The sequence below is a fragment of the Gossypium raimondii genome, chromosome 8, assembly GCF_025698545.1.
Source record: "Gossypium raimondii isolate GPD5lz chromosome 8, ASM2569854v1, whole genome shotgun sequence".
Taxonomy (NCBI): Eukaryota; Viridiplantae; Streptophyta; class Magnoliopsida; order Malvales; family Malvaceae; genus Gossypium; species Gossypium raimondii.
Window position 1 is genome coordinate 50329047 of NC_068572.1, and position 25498 is coordinate 50354544.

At 33.5% G+C, this 25498-nt stretch overlaps 3 protein-coding genes and 1 pseudogene across 4 annotated transcripts; 2 read left to right on the forward strand and 2 right to left on the reverse strand.

Annotated features, from left to right (window-relative positions):
- The first annotated feature begins 472 nt into the window (after positions 1–472).
- Positions 473–2090, forward strand: LOC105791938 (AT-hook motif nuclear-localized protein 23). The gene has a single exon (XM_012620254.2). The coding sequence runs from the start codon at positions 837–839 to the stop codon at positions 1698–1700; it is 864 nt and encodes a 287-aa protein (XP_012475708.1). The 5' UTR covers positions 473–836; the 3' UTR covers positions 1701–2090.
- A 2871-nt stretch (positions 2091–4961) lies between these two features.
- On the reverse strand, positions 4962–9093 carry LOC105791937 (AT-hook motif nuclear-localized protein 13). Of its 2 annotated transcripts, XM_012620252.2 has the most exons (6): positions 8946–9093; positions 8290–8860; positions 8145–8200; positions 7499–7630; positions 5804–5965; positions 4962–5603 (listed from the first exon to the last, which is right to left on the reverse strand). In XM_012620252.2, exons 2-6 carry the CDS (start codon positions 8840–8842, stop codon positions 5316–5318), a joined length of 1191 nt encoding a protein of 396 aa, XP_012475706.1. In that variant the 5' UTR covers positions 8843–8860; positions 8946–9093; the 3' UTR covers positions 4962–5315. The 2 variants fall into 2 exon arrangements, with proteins under 2 accessions (XP_012475706.1, XP_012475705.1); XM_012620251.2 differs by having other exon boundaries at positions 8290–9010.
- Positions 9094–9565: 472 nt separating this feature from the next.
- Positions 9566–12484, reverse strand: LOC105791941 (AP-2 complex subunit mu-like; annotated as a pseudogene).
- Positions 12485–23063: 10579 nt separating this feature from the next.
- On the forward strand, positions 23064–25316 carry LOC128043148 (uncharacterized). Its single transcript, XM_052635409.1, has one exon. The coding sequence runs from the start codon at positions 24229–24231 to the stop codon at positions 25048–25050; it is 822 nt and encodes a 273-aa protein (XP_052491369.1). The 5' UTR covers positions 23064–24228; the 3' UTR covers positions 25051–25316.
- The last annotated feature ends 182 nt before the right edge of the window (positions 25317–25498 follow it).

Genomic DNA, 25498 nt, shown 5'->3' on the forward strand with positions numbered 1-25498 from the left:
CAAGATATAAGGTTTAAAATTTAAGGTTTGAGATTTAAGGTTCAAGATTTAGGTAAAAAATTATTAAAATGATGTGCCAATGACATAAAAAATATTAAAATAACATTAAATAATTGATAAAAATACAAGAGAATGTGACTTTTCTGTTTCATAAATCATTTCTCTTTAATTTTCTATTAATTGATTTTGATGATATAATTAATTATTATAGAAGTTAATTTAATTGGTAAATTGTTTGGACATCAGTAATGTAACTATTTTTATTTATAACAGTAATTTAAAAGGAATTTCATGAAATAAATCTACAAAAATAAATAGTTTAAGTGAGAAAATTTTAATGATATGTGAGCTGCACGCTCCAATAATGAGAGTAGGAATGGCATCCACCACTGAAGAAAAAAAGCAAATAAAAGAATTTCTCAACCGTATTATTTTATGTATATAGGTTTAAGCATTGAGGAGTGAGGAATGACTGCGTTTTTTAAGAGACTTTGTTTGATCATATATCATCTTTCTCCTTCATCTTCCCCCTTCCCCTTCCCTTTCTCTGTACTCCAACCCCTCCCTCTTGTTGTTTTTAATTTCTTAAAAAATAGAAAAGAAAAATAAACCCCACCCTTTTTATTGCTGTAGCTATTCAAATCCTTTTGTTTTCTTCGAGTCCCAGAGAGGCCCTTTCTTTTTCCTTCCTTAAAATAAACAAATCCTCCACCCCAAAACTGTTTTTAATCTAAACCCCATAATTTTATATATAATTTTCTTTTTTTTAAAGAAAAAGGGGAAAATATTTTTAATCCTTTGTTTTTCCTTATTTTGTGTCGTCCTTTGATGCTGGCATGGCTGATCTTGATTTAGGCACTGCTTCTCGCTATTTTCATCAGCTTCATAGACCGGACCTTCACCTCCAACACCAACCTGAACCGGAAGAACAAGAAGCTTCCAACAACCGTGTTGGTGGTCACTATGGGTCAGCTGACCATCACCGAGACGATGGTTCACGCCAAGCCCTGGATTTAGTCAACGCGGGCAACTCGGGTGCGGGTGACCTTGTTGCCCGTAGGCCCAGAGGTCGTCCTCCAGGTTCCAAGAACAAACCCAAGCCTCCAGTCATCATCACAAGGGAGAGTGCAAACACGCTCCGAGCTCACATTCTTGAAGTTGGGAATGGCTGTGATGTGTTTGACTGTGTTGCCAACTACGCTCGGAGAAGGCAAAGGGGAATCTGCATACTGAGTGGAAGCGGTACGGTGACCAACGTGAGCATTAGGCAACCAGCTGCAGCTGGGGCTGTAGTTACCCTTCATGGCAGATTTGAAATACTATCACTTTCGGGTTCGTTTTTGCCACCGCCAGCTCCTCCAGGTGCTACGAGCTTAACAATCTATTTGGCTGGCGGGCAAGGCCAGGTTGTAGGAGGAAGTGTAGTTGGGGAACTGATGACGGCAGGGCCTGTTATTGTCATAGCTGCATCGTTCACAAATGTGGCCTATGAAAGGCTGCCTTTAGAAGAGGATGACCAGTTGCAGATGCAAAACGGCAGCGGTGGCGGAGGAAGCGGTGGTGGAAATAACATGTTTGGTGATGGGGGAAGTGGGGCTGGTGGGTTGCCTTTCTTGAATTTGCCTCTGAATATGCCGCCTAATGTGCAGTTACCTGTTGAAGGATGGCCTGGAAATTCAGGTGGTCGACCCCCGTTTTGAGATCAAGCTTGGGTCAAAATGAGAGCTTTGGACGGAAAATTAAAAACTGCTCAAAAGCGGGTTTCATTGGTGATATAATCGGGATTCTTGGATCATAAAGGTCAGGAAATTCATGGACTACTTATCATCCTCATCATTATCATGCTGCTTCTTCTTCTTCTTCTCCCACTTCCTCTGATGTTGATGTTAATCTTAGTTTTTTTTTTTTCCCTTTTTGATCTTTGTTTTAGTATTTTTCTTTTTCTGATTTTGGAATCTATAATTTCTGGAAATAGTCCTTTCTCTTGTTCATGGTGGACTTTCTTCTTTCTCCCTATAAGAAATGGTTTGATGATGTATTAATTTAACTCTTGTTGGATAATATCAGTCACTGAATTCCAGTGTTACTAACAGGTCAACTAGGGTTTTCATTCTTTTCTTTAAATTGCATCACATATCAATCTGTTTCATCTTCTATATATGTTTCAGACACAACATATATATATATATATATTCCTTGTAATGGAAAGTACTCACAGGCTTTCCAAAGTAAATCTTGCAGGATTTGGTAACATGGGATTGTGTTATGTTTGCATAGTTTTCAGTAGATAATAAATAAAACAGTATAAAATTATAGTAAATTAAGAGCAAAGGTTTCGTCACTTGGGGGGGGATTAATTTCTTCTTAATTGTTTCTAATGGGTGCCTGTGCCTCACACAACATATCAGTTTTTGCTTTTGCATTGAAGTTCAATTACCTTCCTACACAGCTCTCTTGGGAACAAGCCCCTTCTATTTTTCTATTGCATCACATTTCCTCTCTTCCAAATCTTTTCAACTATATCAATACACATCACAAAACTAGCTACCTTCCATTTCTTCTTCAAATAACCCTCTCAAATCTACATCAACTAATTAGCTTATAGGTGACTTACCTATGTAGGGTGATCCAATATATATATAATTGCAGTATATTTTGCAATTTGTGGCTTGTCCACTCAGACTCCATTAATGTTGTTTTGTGACAAATTTGGACACCCATTTAGGGTGGGAATGGGTACTATAAGAATGGAGATTAATGTTGTCCTTCGAGACAACCTTATTGTAGTTCCAGGGATGGATGACGAATTTTATTTCCTCACAAGAAATGTCAATTTGTAGTCTCTAAATAAACTACAAGCTGTATACTAAATTATGAATTAATAATCAACTCATGAAGCAGTCTTTAATTATACAAACTTTTTTTTTTTTTTTGCATATTAAATAATATAAAGCCACAGTAGTGTCTTCATATTCAAATATTATTTTTGGTGATTATAATGAATCACAACAGTTTGGAAATGGCTTTAAAAATATGAATCTGTAGCATGGGAAAGGATATATATATATATATATATATATATATGCATGGTTGTGTAGGTAGTGAAAAGCTTGTTATCAGTCGTCATTTATATTAGAGCAAGTAATTTAACAGGCTCAATACAAGAACATATGCAAATCCTTTCTTTTATAAAGCGATATATAGCCTTACGATGATGATTTAACATATATGTATATAATATAGTCATAGATACAGCATGAGAAGTTTAAGAATAATAGGGATTGGAAGCTTGGGGTAGGCCTTTTTTTATTTTTTATAAAATAATAAAGGTGTTGTTTATCCATCTTTGATGCTGATTCCTTTCTTGCTTACGATTACAGCCTCTTCTTCATCATCTTCATATTAGTCTGTTTAATCACTGAGTTAGGTATTCTTTTAATAGTGGACTGACTTTAAATATATAAAATATAAACTATATATCTATGTGTGACTGAATTTATTCTTATCTCCACTTTGAATTCCATCGTGGAGAAACAAAATGCTCGCTTTGCCGTACGCCAACTATCAGCAGTTGAAAGCAGATTGTTCTCATTGTGCTTAATTTTGGCTTAATGGGAGAAATCATTCAAACAAGTTTCGTAAATTTCTGGAATCACAAGATGCCCACAATATTTTCTTTTAAGCAAAATCCGGGATTTTTTTTTCATTTCCGCAAGTTGTATTCATATAAAAGATGCTTTGATTGTAGCTATTTAAATTCAAATTTTGGAGTTGTAGTTATTAAGAACACTTTACTTGAATACCATTTCAACTTAGACATAATTAATGTTAAACCGTAAAACAAATAAAACATGCAGACCTCTACTCTAATATGTATATATATATCCCAATAGTAGTGTTAGATTGAATGGAAATGTTACAAGTATGTTTCATAGTTTGAATAGTTATAATAAAGAGGAACGGATTATCTAGAAATTTAATATATTGCTGGATAAAATAAAATATTATTTTAGTTGCATATAATATAATTAAAGATTATTCTATAAACTAGAAACATGAATATTTATAATAATAAGAATATGTATGTTATTAAGGAGGTGCCAATCTTTATATATATATCTTGCCCCTTATTATGAGAAAATGCCCCAGCCTTGCCCACAGCATCAACTAGTATCTCATACCAATTATTTTTTGTAATTACAAATAGAGTCAAAGTTTCCTACTAATTATGCTAATTAACAACACCAAGAAAATGATAAGATTTTAGCTTAACGACATAAATAAAGTAGTTTAGATGTGGTGGAACATTTTTATTATAAGGAAATTACCTGGTTTTCTACAAACAAGAGCTGACCTATTCTCACAAGAAAACTCCCCTTGTTTGATTAAGCCTAACGACCTAATTATTTCCAAGAATTTTATTATTATTGTGGTGGTTGTTTGTTTCCAATGACAGTGATGATAGAATAAACCCACAAAATGTCTTCACTTGATTTGATTTTATTACATTAACGGGTGCTCAAAATGCATAAAATACCAAATCTAATGTATAATATAATAGCAAACCCAGACATGAAAATGAAGTTTAAGATAGAAATACTAAGAAATGATGTTGTCCTGAGAACCTATCAACAGTACTTATTATAAGTTCCAAAGTACATCATGTTTACCATTGACCAAAAAGTAATTAGCAATTATGCAAACCACTGAATCTAAGTCGTATTATTAACCAAAAGGGAACCGCCATTTATAATTAATTAACCCAACAGATCGCACAAATGATTAAGCAGCTTTTCTGGTCATTGCCCCCCAAGAACCCAATGCTTCTTGTTGCTTCATCTTCGGACTGGGCTGTATCAGTTGGGCTGAATATAATAACCCATTTGCACAGTGCCTAATTATTGTTGGAGTAAGTGTAATAATTGATATAGATGCATTGTCAATGGTGACAACAAATCCCATTGAGAACTATAGAAGACTCCTATCATATTCAGATCCATAAAAACGAGTCTTACATCTAAACTCTAAAAGCACCAACCAGAAGAAGAGGAGGAACAAACACTCTGACCAAAGTAAATTTGAGATTCTAAAGAAAAAGGTGTCAAAAGCAGTCATTTTTTAGTGAGGTGAAGAAAACTTAAAAAACTACTCAACAAGAAAGAACAAAAGACTGGATCTATAAGAAAATTGATTCTCCACCATTCTTTCCCAGTTTGACAGCTAAGGGTGTTGCATATTCGATGCAAGAACAGTCACCAAGTTGATGCCCGAGCCCCAAGCGCTCAACTGTTTAATTCAGAATGCAGCAGGCATCTTCATTGTTGAGTGTGGCCAGGCCAAAGTGAGTTCATTTGTGGATTCATTTGCATATTATTATTATGCATGGATGGAGGAGCCGAATTACTATAGAATCCAGACCCTCCATTAAGAGGGCTACCACCGTTTTCATCAGAAGACTCGCTTGACCCACCTTGCGACGGAGAACTACCTGCTGTCCCTGGACCCCCAAAGTTTTGCATATTTGACGTTGGCATGAGAGGTCCCGTTTTGAAAACATCTAAGTTCTGTTTTCTCCCATCCGCAATAAAGCTGCCAACAATGACCTGGCAGGAGATAGAAAACAAGAATGAAATACATTTATGTCATGCCATGAGAAGCAACCCCCTTAGTACCCGGATGATTACCCAGTTGCATGGTGTCTGAAATGCACATATTTAAACTGAAACTACTAGTCTTCTGAGATGTGAATGCAGCAAAAATTCTATCATACCGTTACGAGATTTAGTATAAGTATCAGATATACCTGAACTGGTGATGCTGCCTGTAGTGCGCCTACAACTCCACCACCTACCACTCGACCATCAGACCCAGCCAAGGAAACATTTAATCCACCAGTCCTGCTGCAACTACCACTGTTTTCAGAAACCAAGAACGAACCTGATAAAGAAATAATTTCATATCGGCCCTGCAATTAGAAAAAATATATATTGCCATAACTAAATTGCACATTATTGATAAAATATTATAATTCAAACTGCTAAAACTGCATGGACCATTTCAGCTTGAGAATATTTCATGTGTCTATAGCCATGTAATGCTGAGATTTCAGCTTTATACATGTCTTTCCATACCATTAGCTATATAAATCTCAGAAAGTAAACTCAAGGGGAAAAACCTGTGACTGAAAAGAACAAACAACCCATGGCTGCATGGCATTACTAGCCTACTTCAATTTATATTCTTCAGTTGACCTCAACAACCTATACATGCCAATCATCCAACTATAACGTGATCTCATTCTCACACATGCACTCACCTGTTCCTCTCTTTCTTTCAAATCAAACTTATTTGACTAGCTAGTATAAATGGAGGATCATCAATAATTTGACTTTAAACAGCAGTACATATGACACCAGTGACTCAAGATTGCACCTTATATGGGCTTGCTTGTATTGTGTTCTGGTACATGGATTTCCAATATAAGGTTTTCATACATGCTGTCTTCTAGTTGGTTTTGCTTCAAGAATAGTTCTCACATCAATTCTCTTTTATACCTCCAAATGGAGGCAGCTAAGCATTATTTTTGTTTTTTTTTGTTTGAAATATTGCTGCTGCTGTCACTAAATGATGGTAATGGTAAACCCATTTGTTACCTGACATGAAATGTTAGCTCTAAACCTAATAATTGTATCTAAAACCAACAAGTTCATCTAACAGAACTGCACATCAAAAGAGCCAATTAGCAAAATGAACACAAAAATCCACTGTTATCAACAAGATGACATTAACAATAAAAATCCTTCCAATAACTGACCTACTCTGTTAACTATTTTCCCAGTATTATTCAGTCTTTTCATTGGGTTATTGATAGAGTGAATGGATTTTCCATTTATTAAAATCTCTTTTGATTCAAAATCGTGGTGCAACAAGTATCCCCCCCCCCCTGTTCTGGTCATGGAATAGATGAAATAAATCATGAACTGAGGATTTACCTCAAAACTTAAAATCTAACAGTGGTCTCGCAAGCAACAAGCAACAAAGTCATTTAGACATTGTTCTTCACTAAGCCAAAAAGACAAGACATAAGGTATGAGCATTAGTCTCTTGGCAGATCTGTATTCACATTCATAAGTTCCTTTTCTTCTGAACTAATTCATTTGCTTTCAGACTGAGATACTAACATGCAACAAAAAACTTATGATAGGTTAAATTAAAATGCATCTAAAAGTTGCAAAAAGTAAATAGATTATTCTCTAAAATAAAAAAGACACCAACAGATGTGTGTGTGCATTGTGGACATATACACACAAGCTCACAAACACATACATGGGGAGACAGGAAATGCCTTTTTATGTTAAAGGAAAGTGCAGAAAGTTTAAACTTCAGCAGCCCTGTAAATATGTAAGCAGTCCAACTTAAGCCAAGGTCCTAACCAGATGATTTCATTCAAGATCAAACTTAGTTTATCAGATGGATATTATATTGATGTTAAAAATACCTCAAATTTCACCATACTACCAGATAATACAGACTGGCGGAGTGTAACATTACAGACAGCACCATTTGCAGAGAGAATACAGATCGTGCGTGGCCCTTGCTGTGAAAAAGCAGTAATCTTTGATGCTATATCCTACACATGAAAAGGCTATACTATTAAGGAACATCATAAATAACGTTCAAGAATTACAAACATGATCAATCAGAACCTCTGCAAATACAATAGCATTGCACGTTTATTGGCAAGCAATAAAATTTAAGGCTGATAAACAGAGAAGTTCCTCCAACAATGAATTTATGAAACAGCATATAAAAGGCGTAAATATGACATGACTCAAGCTAGGATCCACATGCTCTACATATTTTACATTGCTCAATTCAGTATTTAGATCTTAATTACTTCATGGTGCTCTGATTAGCAATTATAGGATGAGTTGCTTTTATGCAATATTTTCCATATCCATAATTCCAGTTGTATTACAAAGGGTCTGAAGACACTCTTTCATGCTAGCTTAAAACATTTGAAAACACAATATAAGAGAATTTAATCATCTCCCAATATAAATCCCTTAAGACCAAGAAAACTTCACACATTCTCCATTCCATCTAAAACAACCATCGTTACAAATTATATATACACCACTCACCTCACCGGTGTTCACGGTGATCACATGAGGAGTAAATCCCACCCCTGAAACTCCACCTAACCAGAGAAACAGACGCACAAAATTTAAACAACGAATTATGATGAAAGAAGAAGATATAACATTTGACACTGAGATTAAGAGTTACCTAATGCATCGATCTGTCTTTTCCCAGAACCGGGCGGCCTTCCACGATTCCTTTTAGGAGGCGGTTCAGCGGCAGCACCAACACTTGGTAAACCGACGGAGTCGTTACCAGCGTGATTGGCGGAGTGACTAGGAATTTGGGTAGTGGGTGCCAATTGTAAAGCAATGTTACCATCAGGAGCATATTTCCTAGGCCTACCTCGCTTCTTTTTAATGGTGGGCTCTGTATTGTACTGAAATTGCGGCGATCCATCAAAGGCGACGGAGTTCAAAGAATGAAGCGGCTTGAGTGGTTGTTGGTTTTGATGATGTTGTTGATGATGATGATGCTGTTGATGAAACTGTTGTAAATGGTGCTGAGGCGGCGAAGTTAAGGGGTTGAAAGAGAAACGATGAGCTGAAGAAGGAGGGATATTAGCCGTCTGATTGGAGGTGATCAAGGTGGAGTTGGACGGATACGATGAAGACGTGGGTCCTATTACCATCTGCTGCGCTTGTTGTGCCTGTAATCCCCTTCCCCCCGCTGCCGCTCCCTGCACTTCTCTCGACTCCATTTCTTTTTCTTTTTCTTTCTAAAAACAAGAGATTCTTTCTCTCAGAGTTTGATGAAATAGGGAAAAAATGAAAAGAAAGAAGAAGTGTAATTTGAAACTCAACTGAAATTGCGAAGAAGTGTTGGAGAAAATAACTCGAAGGAGTTAAGTTCAAGAGTTGTATGAGTTATCTACTTCAAGAACTGAAAGAAGTGCCAACTCCAAAAAGGAAGAGTACCATTGGAATTAAAAAACTCAACATCTAAATTAAATTAATATAACATTTCCTTATTATAATTATCCACCTTAAAGTAGGGTTTTTGTTATTCATTTATTTATTTATTTAGGGTTTTCATACATTTCCAGGTGCACCTTTTTTGCCCCTAGATTTTGTCGTGGGGGAGCCAACTGCCGGATTTCAACACGTACGAATGTGATTATTTTGAGGGTAAAAATTTCAAGCAACATTTTTAATTCGAAGTTTCAGTCTTATAGACATTAAATGATAATTTAACATCCAAATTGACACATTCAAGCACTTACATTAGTGAATTTTTGTTAAGAGTCCAAAAAAAAAAAATACTTATCATTTTAATTGTGGTTTGTGTTATTTATTACCTCGTTCTTTAAGAGGCAAGGAAAGTTAGTAGGCTGCATGTGATAGATATGGTATTGGCGTCATCTTTGACGAAAAGGAAAAGGGCAAAACATAACAGACAATGCATTACTTCGACGGATGGTTGCTTTGCTGAAATACAGATGTATGTAACTGCCATGAATTTAATGGGTGTTGTACATAATTTATCTAAAAGAGGGGAAAATGGATAAGATAAGCTCTAACCATATCAATGACAACAACAATCTCAATTTCTGTAGTCAACACATGACTCGGGTATCCACGCCTTACCTGGCCACACCATTCAACCATCTATGATACCTACCAAAACATTGCACCTGATATCTCCCAGACACTTTGATAATGGAGCTAACACTAAGAATGATGCTTAAAATTATGGAATATGCTTGAAATGGGCTATGCTTTATGCTCTTTTACTGGGCAAAAACCTCCACTTTATCATGGTTCAAGTTACATGTGGATACAATCTCACAGTAGCTACCCCAAGCTACTAGCACCTGATCAAATATGAGCCAGCCCTGCCCTTGGTAATATGGCCAACCCACTCTTCTCCCATACCTGTGACATTATGAAGTCAACAATAGCATCTTCAGCTACAAGAATTACAAAATACGTTCAGAATATATAGGTATGCTTACAGAGGCTGTAAACATTGGAAACTGAGAGGAAATTTTGGGATAAGTTTCATCTGTATTTCTTTCACCAGAAGGCATTAAGACACGTGTTTTGCAAAAGCATGGTAGGGTGTCAATATCCCCTCTTTTAATTCACCTAGAATTTATGTTCTTCAGCAATTTCATGATACACAAATAATCAGTTTTTGTTGTCCAAGATGTTCATTGAGAACCAAATAAGACCTTAGTTCCCTTCATAATCCATTGATCATCCAATAATTCCTGGTAGCAACGCTGATTCCCTATTTCCTATTCATCTAACATACATGAAAATTCAGCAATCTTTGAAGGGTAAAAAGGAATCTACAGCATCAATGATAAAGATTACAGATAATGAGGGTAATAAGTACATCAAAAAACTAGGAGAATAGTTTCAAGAACAACATTTTTTCTATATTTTTCAAGAGAAATTAAAACTAAAGCAAAATGGATTCAACATGATTGAGCAGTAAGATAGCAATCTATTTAGGCACCTCAAATTCCATCTGAATTGGTGGTCTCATCCAAGATCTCTTTTCAGCCATCATGGAAATTAACTCAACTTCTGCACTCAAGGTCGGCTTTGTTTGTCCCGGGAATTTTCTTATCCTAGAGAATCACATGAATTTTAACACTTAGCAACTGCAGAAGTCAATCTAGATATAAACCGCAGGCATGAAAAAACTACTGAGCAGTAAAGGACAATAAACTCATTGGGTAATTTCCGAAGAGATGGGTGCAGGAACAGGATTGAGGTTGGGGCTTTGGCACCCACATTGCATATTAACAAACTAAGCACTTACTTCCAGAGCAAGCTATCAATAGGAAGCATTATACTTTGCTCAACCTGATGTGACTTGGAAACTTGTTTCACTGTTTGTTTTGGGACAGGAATTCTGATAACTACAAGTGCAAACATTTTTACTCCAAAGACGCTTTTAACCTGAAATATTAATATAAATAAGCCAACAGAACCACAAACTTCCAAATATGGACAATTTCAAAATGTATGATTATAAACCTTAACATTTACTTGCATCAATGTTTGACCAAGTTCCTTAATTGTTGGCAATATCTGGAAAGGAAGACTAACACCCTCAGTGAAACAGTACCTATGCGTCCATCAAGTCAAAAAGAATATTAAAAAGTCTATATAAAACAGTTTTAGAGTGCAAGAAACATAGAAATATGATCAGGCGTCACCAATATAAAAGGGAATAGATAGAGATTGCACCACTAAGCATTTGTTTTCACAATCTAACTGGATTACTTGGTTCAAATGGCTCCATGATCAACAAAAGCATTCTAAAAGTAACATAGCAAGCAAATAATGAACACACCTTGGTAGTCTTCGAAGCGAACTATAGATAGATATAGAATTTATCATTCACAATTATCTTAAGTAACAAACTTCTATGTGACTGACCTTACATACTAAATAACACAAACTTAAACCACAAACTTCATCAATTCAAAATCACCATCTGGTGGCACAAAACTAACAGTCTTTTCTGACTTGAATCTAGTAAGATTCACATACTGATGGAAAGTAACATTGTCCAGCTTAATAGTTTTGCCACTGCAGAATATAGCATTGTAAGACACAGAAACAAAGCTGGACTAGTATGCTCTGAAACGAATATCAGGAAATTTTAACATCATGGCAACAGGAGCAATATTAACAGAAGTCACAGAGTTTAAGAAAATAGGCAATCCAATACGAAATGCTTTTGAAAGTCACATGAATAATCAAAATTCCATCATAAACACTGCAACTTTAACAAGCAAGAAAACAAGAGAGTGACATATGAACATAGTGAAACAGTATTAGACGGGGACTTGAATGCAATCAGAAGCCACCCTTTAGTAGGATGGGATTTTAGTTGTAATTCTTTCTCAAGTCCAACTTTGAATCAGGCATTCCAGAGAGGAAGCACTTCTTAAGAATCTTTTATTCTTCCTCATAACATCACAATGAAGCACACTGCCTGCAATCACCAAATGGTTTATTTTCAGCCAAACAGACATCAACAAACAAGAACACTTCTGAAACCAGCACCAACCTTTTTAAGACATAAGCAGCTTTACACTTTCCATAATGTCCAGAAACACCAGAAACAAACAACGGTTACAACCTAAGCCACCACATCTGATAGAAAGGAATTTGACAGAATTCAGAAGCTAGCACCTAATTCCTTTTTATAAGCAAGCCCCACTCTTCACCAGCTAACAGCACTGGTAACTTGTGAAGTTGCATTTGGAACAGGCTCATCTGATGGCTACCTGTTTAATGCATATAGAAAATGAAAACGGTCAATGAGAATGCACCTTTACATAAAAACTAAAGCACAATATTATACCTACCTCTGCCATACAAGTATTACCTACATGCATCAATTGTCAAAATAAAATATACCTATAATACATAAAATACAGCTCACGTTGGATGAAAATGGAGATTGCACTCCTTCCTCAGTGTACAACTTTCTTCACCCTTCCAACTTCCCTTCAGCAGCACAAAATGTCTCATTATAAATGTATGGTACAGAAGTTAACATGCAATTTAAGAGACAGAAATTGTATTCATCATTATTCAATAGTTGATTGATTGATCAGTTAAATCAACACATTCAGTTACTAGTTGCTACCAGTATTAATCATGTCGATCTAAGCTTCTTATTACAGATTTGCAGTCCATAATTCCAGGAGTCAAGAGTCAAATGTAAGTTCATGCACGATATAGCAACAGAAGTTACAGAACATCATGAATTAAACCAAAAAAAATAGTAAAACGAACTATAAATCAAGCAAAAGGATGTGTATTGAAGGCAAACCATTCAAATGTCCTTAAATAAGATTATTATGAACACCATTTCCGTCAAAGGCGCCACTTAAATAAGATTGAGCAATGCAACAGCCTGCAGAAGTATAAATGACAGCATGATCTTTTCTATATCTAATATCCAATAAACTGAAACATGAGAACAAAGATATCTACTGTACGTCAACAACAAACTTGAACGCACAAGCTACATTAGCATTACTGCTAACGATAATTAATATGTATACAGAGGCGGAACGTTAACCACAAAATTTTGAATATTTATCATTAAGTCCCAATTTTTTTGAAAACTTTAAATACCCCCAAAATTAAAATTTTTGAAAATTTTAATTAGACCCCAAAAATGTTTTGAAAATTCTCGTTAAATCACAAAAAGTTTGAAAATTTTAATTGGACCCCAAATCTTGAAAATTTTAATTGAACCCCACAAGTTAGATGACAACATCTGCCGGTGTATACATTGCTGATTCTCATGTAAAATTAAAAGCAACCTCCAATCTGTCGCACGGGACATGTAACGGGTTCCTTGGTTAGCAAAATGTGCATAGGAAGGAATCCACCATATTTCCCCTATATGAAAATTATACTAAATCAACTACACGCGGGGGGGAAAAACCTAAAACACTTGAGCAATTATCATACTTGAAAAAACAACTAAGCTTGCGTTCCAATTGAGCTGGCGACGGCAGAAACCAGTGACGGAACCGAATCTGGATAAGTAGAGGACGCTTGCTTCGAATTTTCTTTGGTGATCCTCTCATCGATGAAGAAGAGAATTTATGAAGGAATGGAAAATGTGTTCAAAGAAAAGGTCGAGAGGATTAATGGTCAAGGGACATAAAAGATACAGAAGATTAACTTTTTTTTTAAGTGGTCGATATATTTGTTTTTACTCGTATTTATATTTGATAAAAGTGATTATTTTATTAAAAAATAAAAAAATATTTATTTTTAAGTGTTTAATTCAAATTTTAGGGTTAATTTGATAAAATATTATAATTAGTTAACAACCTTGAAATTAACATTCATTGAATTTTTATAATAAAAAATTCAGTGAATTAACTCTAAAAATCATAATGATCCACTTGTATTTAACAAATAAAAGGCAAAATTAAATCAATTCACAATTAAGGCTAAATTTATTATATTAACATAAACTTGAAAGGTCAAAGATAATAATATTAACAATTAATTTTCATCAAATCACTTCTAAAATTCAAATTTAATACTAAAAATTAACATTGTTACCTTTGAATATTGTTATACCCTACACCTTGGAAAGACTCCTCAAACATCCACTTTTTGTGACCAAGCCAAGAACCATTCCTTGTGGCCAACCTCTCGATACAACTTCTCGTGAAAATCCCTCAAGACAACTCTTCTTACTCCAAGATTGTACAAGGGCCCACCTAACTATCATTTATGATACCAACTATCACGTCTCATCCAAAATTATTAACATGTCCAATCACCACCCTAGTCATCTATAACACCCCTTACCCGGCTTGATCGTCGGGTCCAAGTTACAAAATGCTACAGTCATTACTAGAGTAACTACAAACAATTAATAATCATTTTACATTACAATACAAGCAATCATCATCAAAACAACTCATAATCACATTATACAATCTTTTTTGAGATTTATACGAGCTTAAGAAAGCTCATTTGCTAACCCGAGCTTGAAAAAGGACCAAATTATAATATTTTTAAAGTTTTCAAATCAAGAATCGATACCCTATCTAGGTATTGATACTAATATGAACTTCGATGTTTCAAAAAATTAATTTAAACCAAAGGTATCGATACCAGACTTAAAATACTGATACTTCTTTTAAGATATCTATACATTAACTTTGTATCGATACCATTTTAAAGTTTGATGTTTGAAAATTTTGAAGAAAATCACTAACTACTTGTAACACCCCATACCTGGTCTGATTGCCGAACCCGAGCTACGAGATGTTACGAATAAATCTGGAATAATCACGTGTAATTTAAAACATTTAATGATCATATAAATACACACATTAGTTATTAACAATGAAAACAGAACTAAACTGAGCTTTTAAATACAATAGATTAAATTCGAGCATGAAAAATGACCAAATTGTAAATTTTGCAAAACTTTGGGCTAAGTATCAATACCAAAAAAAATAAGTATCGATATTTTTGTGATAGGTATCGATACCAAAATCAATATCGATACCATTTTGGCATTTTGTAATTTGAAAACATTGTTTATTTGGTCAAGTATCGATACTTTGGTCCCTAGTATTGATACTTCTATCCAGTTGATCAAAAATTACAAGTTTGAAAATTCATTTCATGCCCAAAGCTATATTTTAATTCATAAATACAAATAGGTACACATATGACCTGCATAAAACTCACTCAATCCATTACAAAACATGTCATAGTTCAACCATGATCTATTAACCATCTTATCTATTACAATTAATAACTAAGTATGCAATCATCATATGAAACTTATTTCATCATCAATAAGGTTTCAAATCCAGTTACCAAAATCACTCATTCATGCTACTTAACAAAGACAATTATACTCACTTCTAGAACCACAAGTTACCAATAGTAAATGACCATTTCCATATCAATTCACAAGTAAGATATCAAAACCAAAACATGCCTACCATTCAAATGACACAAAACATATTCAAACTAAATAAGATCAACATGATAATTCTACTACTTACCCCACATTCATCACAAGATCAACATGAAACACAAGCTTACATCATATACCAACATTCGCTTATTTACATATTTAACTAAAACCTTAAATTTGACAACTTCAAAACCCTATATACATGCCACAAACTGGAATAACCAAGTCAAAAAATACCAAAATAGAAACTTGATAGTGTGAGCCTTGAAGTGAATATAACAGATTAAGCTTACATAGCTTAGTAAGTTCATAATTACTTAAACAAAATTCTTACCTTGGTTTACAATTAAGTAAACAAATATAACTAATTTACTATGTATTCCTGTCAAGAAATTTACAACAATAAGGTGAGTGTTTCACATATCATTTGTATAATCTCTCAATCATTCAATACAACATACTTTCGTATCATTCAATTAGGAAAGATTCAATATATAAATCGTATTAACCAATTGATCATGTCAATTCATATTCATCTTCCATTTCTTTTATACACACAACTTTGTCACCAATATTGCATTTATCGTAAGCGTTTCATACATACTATAAACTTTCCATTCGTTTTAATATCGTTTGAACAACTTTTAAATACATAATTATTAATTATTCAATTTCATCACTTAACATTTAAAAATTCATATAAACATATCATCTCCAAATAATTCATGAATTCAATACATATATATTCATCATATGGCCCGACGAACTATAATAAACAGATACAGATACATGGGTAACTACACCACACCAGAATACTCGTAAGAGCTCAAACTACAACACACCAGAGCATCGAAGTGCAAAGCCCGTCAGCATCATATAATCAGTATCAATACATCCCTCCACCACACCAGTATAACTCGGTAATCCGCAACAAATGTTGGATTCCAGTATAATTAGTAATATCTTCGTACCATCACACATATGTCCCGTACAACGCGCAAATAACCCTATTAGCATGCCAATCGTACCCTTCATTTACTACGTTCAAACGGGCACTTTAATTGAATTCATCACATTAACAAATTAAAGGCACTTCCATAATATCCGTACACAGACTGTAATTCCATTACATCCATTTCAAGATCATATAATTCATATTTCGCAATCATTCATCAATTTCCAATTACATACTATTTCACCTTTATACTTAATTGTAAACAATTTATCATTACAATCCGATATTAAATATTCAATCACATATCAATTTTATCTAATTCAAGATAGCATGAATTATAAATATTTACATATACATTCATCACATTTCAAGTAAATCTTACTCACCCTACAATCAACCTTAAATAGTTAATACTCTCAATTTCATATTAATAATTCAATCACAAATTAATTAATTAATTCATGCAACATGTAACATGAACGTATAAACATATATCTAATCTAAGAACTTACCTAAGATACGCTATCGGTTGACTCGTAGGGGCTAATTCACGATTTTCCCTTTTCTCTTGTTATCATCCGTATGATTAAATCCTTAATCTATATAATAATTAAATTCAATTTATTAAATTACAAATAAATAAATTATCATACTCATTTTAATGAGTATGACTTATAATTTTTATTTTACAAATTTTCCCTAAACTTTTACACTTTATTCAATTTAGTCCCTAAACCCAAACTATTAAAAGTTTCACATTTAAGCCCCAATACACATAATAGATTCTAATTCCATCCAATATCATCCTTCAATCACTTAAAAATTTCAATAATTTCATGCTAAGTTAAACATTTTACATATTAGTCCTTAAATGCAAAACTAACAAAATTTACTTAACAAATTAATCCCTATTCACAACTAAGCTCAAAATCATACCATTAAACATCAAAATATTAAATTTTCATCAATGTAAACATTTTAAAATTTTAATAGTTTTGATAATGGAGATACGGTTTAGCTGGACCTAGTTGCAACGACATCAAAAACATAAAAATTACGAAAAACGGACTTCAAAAAGACTTACATGCATAAACATGAACTTGGCCGAACCTTGGAGTATTCATCCATGTTTTTTTCGGTTTTGGGAGAAGAAAAAACATGAAAGTGATGACCATTTCCTAATTATTTTATGTTTTAACTATTTTCATTTTAATTATTTAATTAAAAATAAATATTTAATGTTAGAAAACCACACCAACCGACCACCATTATAGAATTATGGCATAATTACCAATTTTAACCTTAATCACTTATTAATTAAGCCATTGAGTTACTAAAAATCAATACCGATTAATTTTTATAGTTTTACGATTTAGTCATTTTTTCATAATTAACTATCCAAACACTAAAATTTTTTGAACTAACTTCAATTCACCTATATATCAGTTCCTTAAATATTTTATAAAATATTCACGGGTTCAGTTTATAGAAAGGAGGTCCAGATACCTCATTTTCTAAAACCACTTGACTTTTGGTACGTACCACTTGTACCTTGACCAATTGACCAATTAATAAAATATATTAATTCATGATTCACTATTATACTATATTTAACTCATAAATATTAATTAAAAAAATCATGACCTCTCTCGTTGGAATTATGATCTTGAAACCACTATTTCTAACACCACTGAAAAATGGGTTGTTATAGTACCGATACTCTTACTTAATGTACTAATACCTCTGAGCCAAAATGGTAAAAGAAAATTCAAATTTTGGTACATTTTTCATGCCAAATTTAACAATATGCATAAACGATACTTACTTGCACACTTAACCTACACAAAATCAACCAATACACATACTAAAACATTCATTTAACCATTTCCAAAATCAACCAATCTAATATGCCTCAATTTGGCACCATTTCATACCATTTAAACATACCCAACCTTTAAAACTCATTAATCAATTTCATATCAACCTAAGTCACCTATTCAAATGCCATAACATTCTATATAAGTTATTTGCCAATTTCTAACTTTGACAATGCCAAATTTACATATATATACACCATATCAAAGACCACATGCATATCTTATACCATACACTATAACGTACCATTTTCAATTATTTAAGCATAGACTTTATATCCAACTCTATCATTACTAATTCATACCTCAAGCATTACTCAAAATTAGGTATAAAATATGTATCAAGTCATACCAACATTCAAAATGACACAATATGTAATACATGCTTTTAGTGGTGTCAAAATAGTACTTTTGGGACCACAATTCTAATGAGTGGGTAAATATTTTAATATTTATTTAATGTTTAGAGGGTTATTTTAAGGTCATATTAAATTTTCGTTAAGAAATTTTAAAGTTTAAATGGTTTAATTAGGCAAAAGGACCAAATCATGAAAGATGCAAAAGATGGTTTCTATTAATTAAATGGATTAAATGGCTTTATAAATGTAAATTAAAGGATTTAGTTGGTAATATTACCATACTCCAAGTTAGTGGAAGGTTATGGATTGATTTTAGTGAAATTTTATGATTCTTAAAGGTTAAGTTGGTAATTTACTAAATAAACCTAAAATTAAACTAACTAAAAATAATCGTCTTTTTCATTTTGGTATTGACAAAACCGAAAAACCATTATAGGAGGTGTGAAGATTTCGACCAAGCTAGAATATATTGCATGGTATGTTTTCAATGTCCGTTTTTAATGATTCTTATGTTTTTTTGCTCGTTTTAACTTAGTCTAGCTAGCCCGGAGGTTAAATTGCATAACTGTTAAAGGTTGGGGGACTTACTATGGATGAATTTTAATGTGTTTTGAGTTTAATTGATAGATTATCAAACTTGGTTGTTAAATAAACTTATTTTGTTAAGTGATTTTTGATGAATTTGTGTTTAAGGGTTAATTAGTTAAAATAGCAAAATTCCATGCAAATTGAGGAATAATGTGGATTGGTATAAACCTAAGGGAAAATCGACTAGTATGTTTTTACTAGAAAAATGGTGAATTTGTAAGTTTGGGCATAGGGACTAAATTGTTTAAAAGTTAAAATATTAGGGGTAATTTCATAATTTTACATTAATATGGATTATAGGTTTGAATTGGATATTTGAAGTTATTTGAATTACTTAATTGAATGAAATTATTATTTAGATCAAGATACGCAACAACTGGATTTAAATCAGGGAAAAACTAAAGCCATAAACTAGTTTACAACTCTGTTTTTGCAACTATAGTTATCGAGGTAAGTTTGTATGAGTTATAATCTTATTAATAATTGTTTGAATTGATTATTCTTTATAATATGTTAAATATAATTTGACTTGACAATATCACGATGTTTTGAATAATTGACGGTTAAATAATCCCATCTGAACCTTAAGAATTCTTAGGATACAAATGACATGTCATTAGGGTTTATACGGTTTCGGGTGTTGGTCTCTGATGTCCTACCGATGGCTGAGGTCCTACATTTGTTGCGGATTCTCCACAACTTGTATGAGCAGCATTGTGTAGCTAACATTTCGATCCACAACTCGTTTGAGCAGGCCTATTTGACAGCTTGTGTGAACGTTATTGAAAAAGACATGATTACTTGAAAAGGCACACTATGTGTGAGTATTCCTGAGTATCCGGTGTAATTCTATATGGTTCAACGGGTAAGTAAAGGTTAATAGAAAGACATGAATACAAAGTAATTATTGTTAATGATCTTATGAAATGGTAAATTTGGTACTTGAAAAAGGATGGGAAAGATTACTAATCAATCATGTGAGAAAGATGAAGGAATCAACTTCATTTCATGATATATGTCATGTTATTTGATGTTATATTTTTAAACTCTCAACTAATGATGTGGATTGTTGTGAATAGGAAAGTCAAGTACTTATATGATTTAATGAGCATGGTTGAATGATTGAATGTTGAGGAACGGTAAGTTTAAGTTTCTCTTATACGAGCTTACTAAGCATTAGTTGCTTACGTAGTTGTTTTCCTCTTTTTTGTAGATCATTGGCAGCTCGATCAGTTGGAACCTTATCGGAGTCCTATCACACTATCCAATAATCAATTTGGTAGTTTTTGAATAATTTGGCTAAGGTTATAAATGACATGTATAAGGCTTAATGTAATAGGTGTTGTGATTAATGTTATTTAGTCCACTTGGTTTAGTTTTGTCTTTGAATATATGTTTTTTGGATTTGAAATGCTTAGTATGAATATGCCTTTGGTCACTTTTGGTTGATATGTAAATATATGACTTGAGGTATGGCCATATGTGACTGAAATAGATGAATGGTTTGTGAATGTGATGATGTAAGTTTAGGTTATAATGTGAGTTGAAGTTGGCATGAATTGAGGTGCCTTTAAATGGCATATTGGTTAGAAGTTATAGGTTGATTGATTTGGTATGTTTTATGTGTGTTTAATGAGTATTTTGGTCAATTGAATGCATGTGTAAATGGTGTAACTTGTTGGGCAAGGGTTGGTATAGAAATGGCTTGTTTTATGGGCTATTTTGGTAGCACACGGCCTGGGACACAAGCTATTGCACGACCGTGTGTCACACATAGTCACCTCACATAGCTGTGTGTCATTTATATTTTAGGTGCAAGTTTTACATGATCTGAGACACGATTTATAACATGGAAATGTGTCTCAAAACAATTTGTTACACGATCTGGCACACAACCTGTGACATAGTCGTGTGACCCAACTTCAAATATACACACGGTTTGGCACACGGTCTGCAACACAACTGTGTAGTCCTATTTCGAATACCCACATGGACGAACACACGGGCTGAGACACAAGCGTGAGTCTCTACTTCGAAGGTCCACACGATTTGAGCTATGTCACACGGCCGTGTGACCTCTGTTTTTCCAATTTTTCATGTTTTTCTCAAAATTTTCTAATCTATTCAAATTTATCCCTGGCTACTTTTAAATTGTTTGTAGGACCTCGAAAGCTCGATTTAAGGCCCAAACGTGTGGCTATGATTAGATTGAATGATTGGAAATTGTACTTAAGCTGAATTATTTAGAAAATAATGAGAGGGAAGGAACTCGAACTAATCCAGATTTTGGGATGTGACAAAGAGAGGATGCACAAGTCCCTAAAAATCAATAAAAGAGAACAATCTTCCCTAAAATCTTTTAAATTTAGAAAATGACAACTTGAAGATTATCCTCACAATGCTCATTTAAAATAATTCAATTTTGCAAGAGGAAAGGAGTATAAGTCCAAATGACCTTGGAGACCGTATGGTGAGTACACCATATTGAAATCAAGTAAAAAATTCGAGAAAACTAGATCCTTTTCCTCTAATAAAACCAAGCCTAAGGAAAAACTCTTCTCAAAGGTGTAAGTTTCACCGTCAAGGAATGTGTCTCCCTCAAAGATGCAGTTGAAAGTGCAATACAAAGAGGCCAATTAACCTAATTTGTGGATGGGAAAGCCCATGGTAGGTTACATCATAAAAGAGATAAGCAAAAGCACTCTAAGGCAAAGGGAAAATAACTCGTAAGGGGAGTGATCCATGTGATAGTAGGGGGAGTAGACAAGGCAACCTTCTCCCACAAATGAAAAGTTAATCCCAGGAATGTTTACTCCATAAACACAACAACAAAAAGAGTTCACCCTCCCAATGATTGAAAGATAACTTTTGAAGATAATGATTTAGCTACAGTCCTAAATGATACAACTAATGACCCTCTAGGGGTAACAACTCAGATTGGGAACTATGATGTTGACTAAATATTGATTGATAGTGGGTGTGCAGTAGAAGTATTGCACTGGAAAACTTTTCAGAAGTTAAACCTCTCGGAGTCGTAGTTAGGAAAAGCAAGCCTTATATATGGTTTTGCAAACCAACACTTCGAGGTGAAAGGATCTATTACCCTCCTGGTCACTCTAAGGAAGGAGATTGCACAGTAACAATCAAAGTTGGGTCATAGTAGTTAACCAACCATTTGCATTCAATGCGATATTTGGAAGGCCTTTAATGGGAAAAGCTAAGTTGATTTTGGCGACATTCAACTTGACCATCAAATTCCTAACTTCTCGTGGAACAGGTTAAATGAAAGTGAATTAGCAAACTACTAGGCATAAAATCTTTCACCAAGATCAAGAACCAAAATTGACACTTGAGATCAATTCTTTCACCATCATTGAAAAGATGAAAATAAAAGAAGTTAACCAAATCAATCATAATTAATCATGAATTAAAATTCAAATTAATATAAACATAAATCTAAATTTTGCTTGATAAATCCAAGATCAATAACCATAATTAATGTTGAAATCAAATCTTTAACCATCCTAAAAAGATAGAAATAAAACAAGTTAATCAAATCAATCATAATTAACCATGAATTAAAATTAAAATTTCTAGCAAAATATATCTGAAGACATAAAAGTCTTGGAGTAATTGAGAAGTAAGAGGCATTCGGATATCAGAGGTCCCAGCTATGAATCCTCATTCTAGCACCGATATGTGAACAAAGAGAAGATAGTATTTTATTAATCAATAGGATATTTATGATGCTTCTCTAAAGTCTATACTTATAAACATAGAAAATATAAAGTATATAAAATTTTACTACTAATAAAGAGTTATTTTATTAATATGTAAAAAGAAAAGAAAAGTTGTAAATAATTTTAATTGAATTTAAATAATAATAGCAGCATAGATAAAACATATAATTAGAGCAACTTATTAAGCCCTCCAATTTTTTTCAAAATCAATTTAGTTTTCAACTAATTTTTCACCTCTTTTAACCCTTAAACTTGTAATTTTGTCAAATCACCCAAAATGGATGAAAAAAGCTAGTTTGTTAACTTTGTTGATTGCATACAAGTGGATTGATACGTGAATGATATGTCGACATTTAATTAATTTTTAAAATTTTAAAAATATTAAATATATATTTTATAGTTTTGAAATATTTTTAAAAATACTTAATATAATTAATATTCTTTTAGAAATTTTAAAAAATTAGAAATTTTAAAAAATAATTAAATGTTGATTGAAGTAACAATCCACGCATTAATAAAGTTAAAAAAAGTTCGGATGATAATTTCTTAAATTCCAGGTTAGGAAATTCTAGTTCGTATGTATGGAAAAGTATTTGGGCAGCAAAGGACTTAATGAAAAAAGGGCATTGTTGGAGGGTGGGGACGGGTACTAATATTTGCATAAGCGATGCTTGGATTCCAGATTCTGTTAATTTTAGATTATCATCAGATATTAATTTTTTGCGTGATGTTAAAGTTGGCGAGTTGATTGATAATAATACCAGAAGTTGGAAAAAAGAGTTGATTACTAGTACCTTCCTGGAAGACGACGCAGCTAGAATCCTCAGAATCCCTCTGGCACAAACACCGCATGATGATTTTCTTATCTGGGGAGGCGAAAGGTCGGGTGAGTTTACGGTCAGAAGTGTCTATCAATTATTACAAAAATTGACTGACAATCCTAGAGCTTATGCTTTACAGACCATCTATGGGAATTTTTATAAAAACTATGGTGCCTGAATCTACCAGCTAAAATTAAGGTTACAATATGGAAGCTATCTTGGAATTATCTGCCTACAAAGGTGAATCTTCAACATCGGAAGTTAGTAGTAAATCCGAGCTGTCCCCGATGTGGAGAAGAAGCTGAAACAATGAACCACTTATTTCGTTACTGTCATGTTACAAGGGAGGTATGGAGATCATTATCGTTTCAGTGCATTTTAAGGAATCATTGTGAAGATTTTGTACAGTGGATTACCTGGGCAATAGAGCAGCTCAACCTTGATCAAAGTCGCGTATTTTGTTGTGCACTCTCGGCAATATGGGGCGACAGAAACAAAAGAATACATGAAGGTAAAATTAGAAAGGGGACGGAAGTTGCAAATCTTATAATCAGTTACATCAAAGAAATTGATAGTCTTGAGAAGAGAGATCTGAACCGTGCCTTAGAGAAAAAGAGATGGTCGCCACCACAGGAAAGTTTCATGAAGATCAACTTTGATGGCGCATACGATAAAGGAAAGAATCAGTCGGGTGTGGGTATTGTGGCCAGAGATTCGAATGGTACTATTCTTTTTTCATACTCAGAGATTCATTTTGGTATTCCATCAGCCTTTGCTGCTGAAGCAATTGCCTGCCGGAAAGGCGTTCAAATGGGAATCAGGAGGGGATGGCGACATTTGATCCTTGAAGGAGACTCCCTCACAATAGTCAAAAAATGTAAATCGAAGAGTCAAGATAGATCTATGGTGGGAGTATACATTTTTGACATTCAACAGGAAATCTATGGACTTGAAAACATCAGATTTCAGTATATACCTAGATCCGCAAATGGTCTTGCTCATATCATAGCAACAGAATCATTGAGAAGAGGAGAAGAGTTTTACCTGGATAGGGGAGTTCCAGATTATGCCATGGATCAAGCTCGGCTGGATGGGAGAAGTGAAGAAGAAGTCTCCAGAGAAGAAAAATGACGAATGAAAGGCTTTGAACAAGAAAATGAAACGGACTGATTTCTTTTGGCTTACCTTGGAAATGAAATCGTCATTATGAAAGGAGATGACAGAAAAGACTGAAGACGGTTTCCCACGCTTCTTCTGATTGGGCAATGGGTCGGTGCTTTAATGACCGATTCTAGAACATTCATTATAAATATCTAGATTTTATTTTGGTTAAGGCCATCTGATTTGGGCCGTGTTGGGTTTTAGGTTCTTTTATCTTATTTTTGTTTATTTGGTTTGATTTCAGTTTTGAACAATAACTTTTATTTTCATAATAAAGCCCAATCTGGAAATTTCAAAAAAAAAAAAAGTTAAAAAAAGTTCAATTTTTTAAAAAATGGATCACTAAATGAAAGGTTTAAAAAAAAAAAAAAAGATTACCAAATAATGTCATTATGCCTTAGTTTTTATATTTTCTTTA